This window comes from Oratosquilla oratoria, chromosome 43 (genome assembly GCF_046742065.1).
Source record: "Oratosquilla oratoria isolate Oo_2021 chromosome 43, ASM4674206v1, whole genome shotgun sequence".
NCBI classification, from domain to species: domain Eukaryota; kingdom Metazoa; phylum Arthropoda; class Malacostraca; order Stomatopoda; family Squillidae; genus Oratosquilla; species Oratosquilla oratoria.
This window is the reverse complement of record NC_134819.1, coordinates 16,747,422-16,762,275: the sequence shown is the minus strand read 5'-3', so window position 1 is coordinate 16,762,275 and position 14,854 is coordinate 16,747,422. Positions and strand designations below refer to the sequence as shown.

Here is a 14,854-nt window from a genome sequence, read left to right as displayed (position 1 = left end):
GAATAACAGGAGCATATAAATTGGGAGAAGAAGGAATAAAAAAAGTAGAAAATGAGAAGGACCTGGGAGTCATTGTTATGAATAATATGTCACCTGAGAAACATATAAATAAGATTTTTGGAGAGACTTATAATCTAATAAGAACAATCAAAGTTGCATTTACATACCTGGATGAAGAAATGGTGAAGAAAATCCTAATCACCCTGATAAGACCAAGATTGGAATATGCAGCAACGATATGGTCACCAAGTACAAAAAAATGTATAAAAAAACTTTAAAGAATACAAAGAGCAATTACAAAATTGGCACCAACACTCTCAAAACTATCATATGAAGAGAGACTAGAAAAATTTGAACTACAGACACTAGAGCAAAGAAGAGAGGAGATTAGATTTGATAGCTATTTACAGAATCATGAAAGGCATGGAAATTACTGATAGAGAGAATCTGATAAAATGGGATGACAGAAATACAAGAGGACACGGAAAGAAAATAAAAAAAGACAGCTATAGAAGAGATTTGAAAAAGAACAGCTTTCCTCACAGAGTAATAGACAGTTGGAACAAGTTAGATGAGAAAGTGGTGTGTGCAAAGACAATACATGAATTTAAAAATAGTTTAGATAAAATGAGATATGAAGACGGGACCCCACGAGCATAGCTCCCCTTCCCGTAAAATACAACTAGGTAAATACAACTAGGTAAATACACACACACACATTCCAAAAATTATTGGAATTATTGGTTAACTTGTTGGAACTGCATTTATTTTTTTACAAATGCATAAAAATATTATTCATACACTTTACACCTAGATCTCTTAATCCAACACATGCCAACAGCCATTTCAGGAATTAATGGTTTTTATGTCCTGGGCCCTGAATGACGGGTCATCCCTGCACCTTGTCCACTGCCCTGGGTCAGAAGCAGTGTTGCAAGACACAGCACATCCACAGCAAGGCCGCTTCGTTAAGTCGGCGACCCCCCCTCTCCGTCCCCCCATTGCATAAAATGAGAGGACGGGGAGAAATCCCTTCGGTCATTCAGGAGGTGCTAAAATAAGAGAGAGGGTGGAGGGGTGTGGAGTGTATTCAGGGATGGAATGGGTGGGAATGATTTTATGCCTTTTTCTTTTTGGCTACCCCCCTTGTAAGGGGGAAAAAGCCTTGGTATATGTATGTATGTATGTCCTGGGCCCAAACGTCCACACAAGAGGTGGTTGGCGAGTGTTGGATTAAGATACCTCCTAGGTGTACATACATATATTTTGTTTCTGGTGTGTGCTTTGACTGGCTACTTCTTTGTATATAGATAAATACACATGTATATATATATGTGTGTGTGTATATATATATATATATATATATATATATATATATATATATATTATATATATATGTATTTTTATATATAAATATATATTTATATAGAGATATATATATATATATATATATATATGTACTTATACTTATTACATTGCTTCTGACCCAGGCAATGAATGAGCAGTTAACAGGGAGGACCCTTCATCTACAAGGAGTTAAAGATGAGAAGGAAACAATGGGTGATGGTTGGGAGTCAAGTGGGAGTATGTCTTGGCTGGCTACCTCCCTTATAAGGGAGAAGAGGTCCTTGGTATATAGATAGGTACATACACAAACACACACATATATATGTATACACTCATCCCTCGTTTTAACAACCTCCATTTAACGGATATCAGAAGCAACTGACAAAATCCATTGCAGCAGACTCAGTCTGTGAGTCCCATGTGCTGTGAATAAAGTTGCAGCAGGAGTGAACATGAATTGCTGCTTCACAAGTTGACTGCTAGTTGGCAGGGCTGTCCCTTTGTTTATATTGGTGTAACCACATACCTTCTTTATTCCTCCCTGGTTATCCCCCTTTCTTATGTGTCAGTGTGTTGAAATGATTTTGCATATAATTTTCTATTACCTATATATATCACAGTACCAGCGGTAGTTCAGTGACTCAAAAGGCATAAATTATTTATGCCTTGTGATACCACTGGTTTTGCAGATTAATTGTAAGTGTATTAATCTTTCTTGACTCTACTTTCAAATACAAAGATAATCATCATGTACAAATAAATACAAAATAAAAAACAAAGTTCTATCAACAATTTATATTTTAAGCATTCATACAAATATAACAGCCAACCAAATAATTCACACTTACCCACAAACTGTACAATATCTCTTTCAGCATACCGGCCACCAAAACTGAGACGTTTTTCATCACCATCTAGAAGTTCCATTGCAGAAAAGTCCTCATTGCCAACACCCACAATGATCACAGACATTGGCAGAGATGAAGCTTCTACCAAGGCCTTCCGTGTATCAGGCATGTCTGAGGGCCAAACAAGGTAAAAAAAATATACACCTTTGGCACCATGACAAGCTTTATAAACTATGCTCTGACTACCTGCTGAATATGTCTTGTGTCCATGTGGCAGCCCTGGTAAGAGCTAATATCTTATGCTTTTGCATGTGCATATCTGCTTTTGATGTACTGATCAGTCCCAAGGCTATAAAAGGTAGTACTTCAAACAATTGCTAAATGCACACAAGGACAGGAAAACTGACATGTTGACACTGGAGAGAAGGAATGAGAAGCTGAGAGTTCAGTGGGCACAAACTAGTGAAAAAGAAGTGGAGGATGTGGGGAGAGAGGTTATAGTGGTACAAACGGATGATGTGTATTTAACAACTGTAGTATACAGGAAAGGAACAACACTCATTGGGTCCCGTCTCCTATTTTCTAACATAACTGGACTCAAATTCATGTATGGCTGCAACTTAATCTATTTCTGATTATCATATTTAGATTTGAACTTGTGTATTGTTTGAGCTTGGGCTATATCACCTTTTAAGCTATTCCACATAATTATACATCTATATGGAAAACTATTTCTTCACATACTTTTGACATGTGGTCATTCTTAATTTACTTCCATGACTTCTCAAAGCCTTCCCATCCTTAATCAGATCTGTTCTATCAAAGCAATCAATTCCCTTTAGTGACCTGAACACTGTAATTATGTCACCTTTTTCTCTTCAATATTTCAAGGTTGGATGATTCAGTACCTTTAGTCTTTCCTCATATGGTTTATCTGCTAGGCTGGGGACCAGTTTGGTTGCAGCCCTTTGAATTCTCTCAATCTTGTTTATATCCTTCACTCTGTGTGGGGACAATACTACTGACACATATTCCAGTCTTGGACGTATCAGGGTTTTGATGAGTTTTTTCATCTCTTCATCCATATAACTGAACACCACTTTAATCTTCTGCAGTAGTCCATATGTCTCTCCCACAATCCTGCTGATATGTCTGTCAGGTGACAGGTTGTCTTTTATCAACACTCCCAAATCATTCTCCTCTTTTGCTTTTGTAATGTGTTTGCTTCCCAAGGAATAGTTTAAGGATTGCCTTTTACTGCTCTTACCCATTTCCACTACTTTGCATTTTTTGGTATTGAACTTCATTTCCCATTCTTGGCTCCATGCAAAAATAGTATCTAGATATTTTTGCAATATTCTACTGTCCTCCTCATTTTTCACTCTTATGATTTTTGCATCATCTGCAAACATGTTGGCATAGCTTGTTATTCCTTCCATCATGTCATTAACATAGACATGAAACATTATTGGTGTAAGCACTGAACATTGTAGAACTCCACTCATTACTGCTTTCCAGCTTGACATCTTTTCCTTTACTACTGTCCTCGTGTATCTTTCCTTCAAAAAGTCTTTAATCCATTCTGGTAGTTTGCCTCTCAGTCCTTCAACATATTCCAATTTCCATATCAGTTGGCTGTGAGGTACTTTATCAAATGCTTTTCCTGAGTCCAGGTACACACAGTCAACCCACCCCTCTCTCTCTTGCAACACATCAATCACTCTTGAGTAAAAGTTTAAAAGGTTCAACACACATGACCTTCCAGATCTGAAGCTAAACTGGCTGTGTGTGGAGGTGCAGGGGTATTTTGTTTACATCATGTGCTACCCTCATAAGCTTCTATTTCCCTGACCTTGATCCAATACCTACCATAACACTGATAATGTAATCTAAAGTGGAAGGAAGATGCAGGGTGAGGTAGGAATCTGATACATATTTTTTAAAAGAATGAAGATGTTTTGGAAGGAAGTGAAGAGAGTGAAGAGGATGAGTTAGGTAGATAGGAAGAGGGGAGGGTGTGTATGGATAGATGTTAATGGAAGTAAAAGCAGTAAGGAGAAGATGGGGTAGAGTTTTTGAAAGAAATGCTGAATGTGGAAAAGGCTTGGGATGGATTGATTGTCAGTGGGAGATGTGAGGAAAATGGCTGTGATGGGAGAAGAAAATGACTGGGCAAAAGGAAAAGCAATAAGGAGCAACTGAAATAAAGAAAGTGAGTTAGGTGCCTGGTTTGGATGGGTGTAATGTGGAGTGTCTGACAAAGGGAGAAGCATTTATAATGGACTGCCCGGTGAGGTTGTTTAATCTGTGTCTGAGGGAGGGATTAGCTGGAGGACTGAAAGAGTGTGTGTACAGTTCTGTTTTACAAAAGAAAAGAGGACAAATGTGAATGTAGTAATTTTGGAGGGGTCAGGTTTGTTGAATGTAAACATATGGGAGGCTGTTAATTGAAAGGATTAGGAGAAGAACAGAGGGAATAATTGGTGAGAAACAGTGTGGGTTTACAAAAGGTAAAGGATGCGTGGACCAAATTTTTGTGATAAGGCAGATTTGTGAATGTTTCCAAAAGGTTAGGATGTTTTTTTTTTGGGCCTTTATGGATTTCGGGAAGATTTATGACATGGTAGACAGGAAGGCATTGTGGGAGGTCTTGCAGATATATGAGATAAGGAGAAAGCTGTTCAGGGCAGTCAAAAATTTCTATACGAGTAGTGGAGCTTGTGTCAGGGTTGGGAATGGTAAAAATAAGAAGTATGAGGTGAATCAGGGACTGTATCATGGTTGTGTTATGTCAGCATGGCTTCAATGTGTACATGGATGGGGTGGTATGAGAGCTAGACGTGAAGGTGATGTGAAGAGGACTGGAGATGGTTAGAGAAACTGAAAGTAGAAATTGAGCCTGTTGATGTTTGCTAATGACAGTGCACTTGAGGCTGGGTCTGTGGCGGTTGGTTGACAAAAAGTAGTTGAAAGTGAATGTGGGTGAAAGCAAGGTGATGAGATGTACAAAGGAAGAGGGTGCTAGTAAGTTGGAAGCAATTCTTGTATGAGAGAGGTAAATGATGTGGGTCTGTGGCGGTTGGTGGCTGAGTTTGGGAAGGTATGTGACAAAAAGTAGTTGAAAGTGAATGTGGGTGAAAGCAAGGTGATGAGATGTACAAAGGAAGAGGGTGCTAGTAAGTTGGAAGCAATTCTTGTATGAGAGAGGTAAATGATGTGGACAGTTTTGAATGTGTCTCTACCATGTCTTGCTATATTGCTTCTGACCCAGGATAGTGGACGGGATATAGGGATGACCCATCATCCAGGAGCTCAGATGAGAGGGAGGAAGGGGTGGTGGATGGGAGTGAAATGGGTGGGAGTGGGTACGTGCCTTTTGACTTGGCTACCTCCCTTGTATGGGGGCCCTTGATATATAGTTTTAAATATTGACATGTAGCAGGGAAATGAGTTGTAGGAGTGGAGGTAAACTGGAGAGTGAGGAAACTAATAATTATCTTAGGGGAATGAAAAATGTCATGAAAACTAAATAACTGGGGATGGATATGAAGAGATGACTGTATGAAGGGGAAATTGTGCCTTATGACACTGTCTGGGGCAGAGACTTGAAATTTAAGGGTGACAGAAAATAGAAATTTCGATGTATTTACAAAGTTGTATCTTATGGGAAAGGGAGCTATGCTTGTGGTGTCCCATCTTTGTATCTTCCAGTGTCTAATTTGCTCTTAAATTTGTGTATATTTTTTGCACATACTATTGTTTTACCCAGTTTGTTCCAGATATCCACCACTGTGGAAAACCGTTTTTTTTTTCATGTCTCTTCTATAACTATCCTTTTTGAGTGTTTGGGATGAAGTGTTTGAGAAGTATGGGGGCATCATGAGGATAGAGTAAGAAATGAGGAGGTGAGGAGAGCAAGGATGGAAAGAAAGCTGCCAGACAGGGTGGACAATAGAATATTGGGATAATTTGAGCACATGGAAAGAAAGAATGACGAAAGAATAGTGAAAAGAGTGGAAGGCAGAGGTGGATGAAGTGAACTTAAGGAGAAGACCAAGACTGAGATGGATGGATGGACGGGGTCAAGGGGGCTTTGAGTAGAAGGGTAATGTCTGAAGAGCAGGGAAGAAGGTCAGAGAGAGAAAAGAGTAGAGAATGGTTAAGAATGAAATATACTTACATACATATACCATACATATACCCTTACAAGGGAGGTCCAAAAAGAAAAAAGGCATAAAAACCATTCCCAACCATTCCATCCCTAAATACACTCTACTCCACCCTCTACCCTCCCTCTTACCTTGGCACCTCCTGGATGACGGGTCATCCTTGCATCTTGTCCACTGCCCTGGGTCAGAGGCAGTGTCACAAGACACAGCACATCCACAGCAAGGCCAGTTCACTAAATCGGCAACCCCCCCCCCCTCTATCCCCTCATGCAGAAAAGGAGAAGACGGGGAGAAATCACTTCGGGCTGCGTCAAATTTTTCTCACACATACTACCTCACCCCCATTCCCCTGCCCATTCCACCTCATGCATCACATCATCATCCATATACAACCATTCTCCACTCACCCCTGTCTTCTGTCCTCTCCTCTCCTCAACAGACATTCCCCTCTTCCCCAAAGCCTCTTTCACCCCATCCATCCATTTCATCCTAGGTCACCCCCTCATGTTCACTCCCTCCACATCTGCCTTCCACACCTCTTTTACTAGTCTTTCTTCACTCATTCTTTCCATGTGTCCAAACCATCCCAATACTTTTTCATCCACCCTATCTCCCAACTCCCTTACCACCCCTGTTCTCCTCCTCACCTCCTCATTTCTCACTCTATCCAGCCTAGTAACCCCCATCGTACTTCTCAGACACCTCATCTCAAACACATTCAAACTCCTTCTCTCTTCCTCTCTTATGTTCCATGTTTCTGCCCCATACAGTGCTATTGGCACAATCACTCCTTCATACAGTCTCCTCTTAGTCTCCATTCCCAAATGTCTATTCCTCATTATACTTTTTAATCCACCTAGGCATTTACTCGCTTCTCTCAATCTACATTCTACCTCCACCCCCACTCCACCCTTTCCTGCCACATTCACACCCAAGTATCTAAAACTATCCACTTCCTCCAGTCGCTCTCCCTTAATGCTCACTTCCAGTCTGCTGCCACGTTCAGCCCTTATACATCTCATCACCTTACTTTTACCCACATTTATCTTTAACTTTCTTCTTTCACACACACTCCCAAACTCTGTCACCAACTTCCTCAATCCCTCCTCTGATCCTGCTAAAAGCGCAGTGTCGTCTACAAAAATCAGCTGGCTCACCTCCCACTTTTCTCCATTTTTTTTTAACATCTCCAATCCCTGACCCACCACCCTTGCATTTACCTCTCACACCATCTCATCCATGTATAAGTTGTTGTTGTTGTCGTTCCCTAGACTGTCTGTCCGAGCAGTCCCGTCTCCCCAAGGAATGCTACAGCCGAAACTGGGTTTTCCCACAAATCCTTTATAGAGTGTATGTTGTGTTGTTTGCGTGCATGATTGTGTATAATGCAGTCTTCCATTATGTGTTGTATAGTATAGGGTGAAGTGTTACATCCTGGGCAGCTGTTCACAATGCGGTCATCCAGCCTCTTCTGGTAGCTTAGAAGTGCTGGGTGGTGGGCGCACCGCAGTCTGGCCAGGTGGACTCTGTCCTTTCGTGGGAGAGAGGATTCAGAAGGGTGGATATCAGGGGGTCTGGCATGCAGCAGTGTGTTGTCTTTCAGTGTGTTAATGGAGCAGTGAGTGATATGATTATGAATATGTTTCCGGAGGCTGGTATTTGGTGGTTGTGGAGGAAGAGAAGAGAGTATCTGTGTGTGATACAGGTCTTTGGGTGTTGTTCTAATGTTTCTTGGTGTGTGTGGGTGTTCTGCTCTGTAGTGTAGCAGGTGTGATGTGTTTGTGATGGCTGCAGCAAGTGTTTGTGTGCCTCTCATGTCGAGGTGGTCCTTGACTTTGAGGACTTTTGTTTCATGGTGTAAATGGTCTGTAGGTGTTGTATTTGTGCAGCCTGTAATTGTTTTTAGGGTTTTGTTTTGTATGATTTGAAGGGTGTTGTGGTGTGTCTCACTGAGATTAGGAGCCCATGCAGGGCTCACATAATTCATCACTGAGCATATGCATTGTTTGTATATTGTTGTATTAGTTTCTTTGTTTTGTCCAAATGTTGTGCAGTGATTGACTAAAGTGTGTTAACCACTTCCATACGGTGAGACGCCTATGTTGGCGGCATGAGGAGCAAGTGGGTACTCGATGATGCCGACTGTATACGCCTCATATACATGACAAGTAGTATCGCCCAGTCATATAACCCACTCACTCCCTCACTCACTCACTCACTGTCCGCCGACGGTCAAGCATCATTTCGCTGACCAATCTGCCGACAAAGCACTTCCTGCCGCGCCACCAGGCGACATACACACGCGATCACACAAATAACCACACAGTAATAAACACATTATTACGTATACTGACGAACCTCCCCTGGATATATACCATAGTCTGGCTGCCAGACTAAATTATAAATCATAAATGTAAATTATAATAAGATGTAACGAACTAAATCTCGCTCGCATAAACTCTTAAGTTTATACGAGCGTGGCACCTCACAAAACGAGTTTCCGGCCTTCTTAAGGCAATGCACGGAGCTCGGAGAGGAGTCGGTCCGATGAGACGTACCTTGTAATAACCATGTGCAAATTGTAATATAGAACTAGGAGGTGATTGGCTTAGTGTAGAAACATAGAAAAAATTGTGAACAATAAAGAAAAGAAACCAGTGACATTTATTATGAACCGCCATATGAAGGGGATACACGACGTCACCATCTTGATTATATTTATTGTAGTCGTACCTACGTAATTTCCATTCTCTCTAAACTGGCTTCATCAATTTTCTATGGCTATCAAAATACACGGGTGAAAGAGAATGAACGATTGAGCACTGACTATTTTTTATAATGCGATTATTATGACGCAACATCGCACGTCGGACAGCTAATGCTGCCAGACGTGTGATGTGCCCCGGAGTGAAGAGGTTAAGTCTAGGTGTGCATCTGTTTTTTTATGTTTGTGATGTGTTGTTTGAAAGACATGGATGTATCATATGTTACACCAAGAATTTTCGGTGTGTTTGTGTGTGGTATTAGAGTGTTGTTGATGTAGAGATGAGGTATGTATTTGTGTTCTTTTGTCCAGTTGGTGAGAAGTGTTGCTGTAGATTTGGTTGGAGCTATTTTGAGTCTGTTTGTGATAAACCATGTGTTGAGTGTGTCAAGGTATGGCTGGATTATTTCTGCAGCTTTGTCTGTGTTACGATGCGTGCATGTAATTGTTATGTCGTCTGCGTAGGAAGAGATTTGTATTTCTGAGGTGTCTGGTGTGGGTAAGTCATGTACCGGGTATGTATAGATTAAAGAGCATGGGGGATTGAACAGAGCCCTGTGGTACTTCATTCTTAATGTTTCTGATGTGCGATGATTGGCCATTATATGACACGTAAGCATTCCTACCTGCCAGATAATTGGCCAGCCATCTTTTGGTGTTATTGTGCATGTCTGTGTTATATATTTTATTTGTTAGGTTGTGGTGGGGGATAGCATCAAAAGCTTTACTAATGTCTAATGTTATATGAAGTGTTCTGTGGTGGGGCCTATCTGAATTGATGCCATCTAAAATTCTTTGTGTGAAGTTTATCAGAAGAGTGTTTGTGGAGTATAGTGGCCTAAAACCGTGTTGTGAGTCAGCAAGGGGAATATGTGGTGTAACAAGTTTAAGTATTAGGCGTTTAATGACTTTAGAGGGGGTGCAGAGAAGTGTGATTGGGCGGTGCAATGTTGGGATTGTTGGGTCTTTGTTCGGTTTTGGAATGGTGATTATTTTACCATGCTTCCAGATGTCGGGTATAGTGTTGTGTGAATAGCTGAAGTTTGCAATGTTTGTGAGTGCTTGTATACCTTGTGGTCCAATGTGTTTTAGGTGTTACTTATGTTATCAGGGCCACAGGCAGATGAATGCTTGAGATTATGTATTATGTATTAATGAGTGCATAGAGGATTTAGGGAGAAATGTCAATGTAATAGTACTGGGAGACCTTAATGCTAGGGTAGGAAATGGTCCAATCGATGGAGTGGTTGGGAAATGTGGAGTTCCAGGAAAGAATTGTAGTGGAGAGTTGATGGTGGAAATGTGTCTAGAAAGAGAGTTGATGATAGCAAATACAGTGTTTTGGAAGAAAGTCAAGCATAAGTACACATGGGAGAGGGTGGTGGATGTAAGGGTGGTAGATAGAGCATTGATGGATTATGTAGTGGTAAATAGGATTATGATAGGAAGAGTTAAGGATGTACATGTGCTAAGGGGAGTGGGTGGGGGAATATCAGATCATTTTTTGTTGGAAGGTAAGTTGAGAATGGAGGATAGATGGAGAAAGAGGAAAAGGACAAAAGGTAGGGAGATGCTTAGAGTGAACTCTTTACATGAAAAGGAAAAGGAGAAGGAGTACAAAAAGAAGCTGAAGGAGGAGTGGGAGGGAGTGAAGGATAGAGTGGAGCTAGGTGTGGAGGAGGAATGGGGATGGTTCAAGGAGGGAGTCACAAAGTGTGCAAAGATGGTCTGTGGAACAAGAAGGATGGGAGGAAATAGAAGGAAGGGTAGTGAATGGTGGGATGAGGAAACAAAGAAGGTTGTAGAAGAGAAGAAGCGAGCTTTCACAGATTGGTTACAAAATAGGATGAGGGAGTCATATGAGAGGTACAAAGAAAAGAAAAGAGAAGTAAAGCACAAGGTAAAGGAGGCAAAGAGGAGAGCAGATGTGAAGTGGGGTAAGAGTATGACAAAGAATTTTGAAAGTAATAAAAGGATGTTTTGGAAAGAAATTAAGAGAGGAAGAGGAGGCGAATCAAGTAGAGAAGAAAAGGTAAAAGGCGCAGATGGAGATATGATAATGGAAGAAAAGGCAGTAAGGGGAAGATGGGCAGAGTATTTTAGGGAGTTGCTAAATGTGAAGGAGGATAGGGAGGGACAGATAGTTGCAGTGGGAAATGCTAAGAAAATGACCGTGATGAGTGAGGAGAATGGAGGAGAAATAAGGAAGGATGAAGTGAAGGCAGTTGTTAAGATGATGAAAGGAGGTAAGGTACCTGGTCTGGATGGATGCCATGCAGAATGTCTAAAAAAAGGAGGTACAGTGATGGTGGACTGGCTGGTGAGGTTGTTTAATGTTTGCTGGAGAGAGGGTAGAGTGCTGGAGGACTGGAGGAGTGCCTGTATAGTTCCACTTTACAAGGGAAAAGGGGACAAGTGTGAATGTAGTAGTTTCAGAGGGATTAGTTTGTTAAGTGTAGTTCGGAAGGCTTATGGGAGGATCTTGAGTAAGAGGATTAGGAGAGAAACAGAGGGAGTAATTGGTGAAGAACAGTGTGGATTCAGGATGGGTAGAGGTTGTGTAGATCAGATCTTTGTGTTAAGACAGATATGTGAGAAAGCTATAGGAAAAGGGAAGGATGTTTTTTGGGCTTTTATGGATCTGGAAAAGGCTTACGATAGGGTAGACAGAAAGGCATTGTGGGAGGTTATACAGATATATGGGATAGGAGGAAAGCTTCTAGGAGTTGTCAAGAGTTTTTAGGAGAGTAGTAGAGCTTGTGTCAGGATTAGAAATGGAGAGAGTGAGTGGTTCGAGGTAAAGGTGGGACTTCGTCAAGGATGCGTTATGTCGTCCTGGCTGTTCAACTTATACATGGATGGGGTGGTGCGAGAGGTAAATGCAAGGGTAGTGGGTCAGGGATTGGAGATGGTTAAAGAAAATGGAGAAAAGTGGGAGGTGAGCCAGCTGTTGCTTGCGGACGACACTGCGTTTGTGGCAGGATCAGAGGAGGGATTGAGGAAGTTGGTGACAGAGTTTGGGAGAGTATGTGATAGAAGAAAGCTAAAGATAAATGTGGGTAAAAGTAAGGTGATGAGATGTACAAAAGGTGGATGTGGCAGTAGACTGGAAGTGAGCAATAAGGGTGAAAGACTGGAGGAAGGGGATAGTTTTAGATACTTGGGTGCAAATGTGGCAGGAAAAGGTGGAGTGAAGGTGTAGGTAGAATGTAGATTGAGAGAAGCGAGTAAATGCCTTGGTGGATTAAAGAGTGTAATGAGGAATAGACATTTGGGAATGGATGCTAAGAGGAGACTGTATGAAGGAGTGATTGTGCCAACAGCACTATATGGGGCAGAAACATGGAACATAAGAGAGGAAGAGAGAAGGAGTTTGAATGTGTTTGAGATGAGCTGTCTGAGAAGTATGATGGGGGTTACTAGGCTAGATAGAGTGAGAAATGAGGAGGTGAGGAGGAGAACGGGGGTGGAAAGGGAGTTGGGAGATAGGGTTGATGAAAGAGTATTAGGATGGTTTGGACACATGGAAAGAATGAGTGAAGAAAGACTAGTAAAAGAGGTATGGAAGGCAGATGTGGAGGGAGTGAACATGAGGGGACGTCCAAGGATGAGGTGGATGGATGGGGTGAAGGGGGCTTTGGGGAAGAGGGGAATGTCTGTTCAGGAAGGACGGGAGAGGACAGAAGACAGGGGTGAATGGAGAATGGTTGTATATGGATGATGTTGTGATGCATGAGGTGGAATGGGCGGGGGGATGGGGGGTGAGGTAGTATGAGCAAAATTTGATGCAGCCCGAAGGGATTTCTCCCTGTCTTCTCCTTTTATGCATGGGGGGACAGAGAGGGGGGGTCGCCCATTTAATGAAGCGGCCTTGCTGTGGATGTGCTGTGTCTTGCGACACTGCTTCTGACCCAGGGCAGTGGACAGGGAGCAGGGATGACCCGTCATCCGGGAGGTGCTAAGATAAGAGGGAGGGTGGAGGTGGTGTGGAGTGTATTCAGGGATGGAATGGGTGGGAATGATTTTATGCCTTTTCCTTTGTGGCTACCTCCCTTGTAAGGGGGAAAAAGCCTTGGTATATGTAGGTATATGTATGTATGTTTTGTCTGACTGTCTATGAAGGGTGTATAGTGTATACGCCTCATATACAAGACGAGTAATATAACCCCAGTCATATAACCCACTTCCTCACTCACTGTCCACCACAAGCATCAAACGCCGACTCAGCATCACGAGGTCCAATGCAACACACATCTCGCTGACCCATCAATCTCTAGCAGCGCGACCACCAGGCAACACACACACACACACACGAACGCACACTTATAAGTGCAGTCGACCACCAACTCACAACATTGTTGAACAACCCAATAACAACGAGCTTTTCCCCCTTGGAAATATTATATAATAAATAAATGGGATGTAATTAATAATTAAGTATAAGAATACTGGTTGTGGGAGACCAAATACTCCCATTGAAAACAGTGTAAATATAATTGCTGGGACCTGGAAATTTTGCATATCCAGCGTTTCCGCTGAATCAAACCCAGACGCACCGGGCAGGACCGCCAGTTGGTGCGATGACAAGGATTGTGCAAAAAGGGTAGTGATATAGACAATTAACTGTATAAAATAGAAAAGACATGTAGTTAATACCAGTGTATTGTGAAAGAAGTGAATCCTTTGAATAAAGGAAAGGAACCTTGTATCGAGTTTGGATTAACCATCCCGACTTCTGTAAAATGTATGCTTTCAACACCAGTTGAGGATACAATCTGGTGGCAGCTAGTGGTGCCACACCCACGTCTCCAATGAAGAAAACCAATTGATTCGCCACACCTACCAGAAGAAAGAATATCGAGGACTCCTCACACGCGCCCCTCTACACCAACTCCAAACTCTGCAGTCTAGTATCGGTGGTGAAAATTACACTTCTCACCACCTGGTGGCAGCCAAATACTACAAGATATTCCCTACAAAGAATAATAAGTCTTAACCCTCTTCAAGCAAATATCACACCTTGCACAATACCAAGGTTATCGCCACCAACTCCACATCATCTAACCGCCTCTAACCAAGGTAAACTAAACACCAACCTTTCAAAATACTTGATATTATCAATACCAGTATTAACCAACCCATCCATCCCCCCCTCTGATACTGCCTTTCTCCTTTGTTTTTACGAGAACACCAATGAGGCACACACCCCCCCGGAAGCCTTACCACGAAATAATGATTCCACACATCCAATCACATCATACGTAAGGACAAACAAGTCTACGGGCCGCCACAGCCACACCTGACGGACCGGCACGTACATCAAATATAATTATTAATAATCGTGAATACAACCATAAAGGTACTCTATAGTTACATATATATATCACCAATACTAAAAGATAACTAAAAATCTAATTTTTCCCTTCTTTGATTAATAATTCAGTCTTTAGTGATTTAATAATTCAAACAACATTATCATATTATAAAACTAAGTCACTTAATTAAGTTACACAACTAAGTTAAAATCATTTTTGCATACTTCTATCTTGTACTGTCCCAATTTATTATTTAGAATAATATATTTTAAAAATAATTCTCAATAACTAATATAATCACATAATTTTTTTGCCAATATCAAATAATTTTTCTTCCCAATATTTTATATGACCTTTTTACATTGTATATATTTTATATATATATAAAAAAAAATTTATTGTATTATATCC

General features: G+C 41.4%; 1 protein-coding gene across 6 annotated transcripts in view; it reads right to left on the bottom strand.

Annotated features, from left to right (window-relative positions):
* LOC143021928 (copine-8-like) overlaps window positions 1–14,854 on the bottom strand; it is a 758,082-nt gene that overhangs the window by 136,351 nt on the left and 606,877 nt on the right. For all 6 annotated transcript variants that reach the window (XM_076179807.1, XM_076179806.1, XM_076179811.1 and 3 more), the window contains exon 8: window positions 2,196–2,366. In XM_076179807.1, the coding sequence (XP_076035922.1) occupies window positions 2,196–2,366 (171 nt within the window). The remainder of the gene's footprint in view (window positions 1–2,195; window positions 2,367–14,854) is intronic.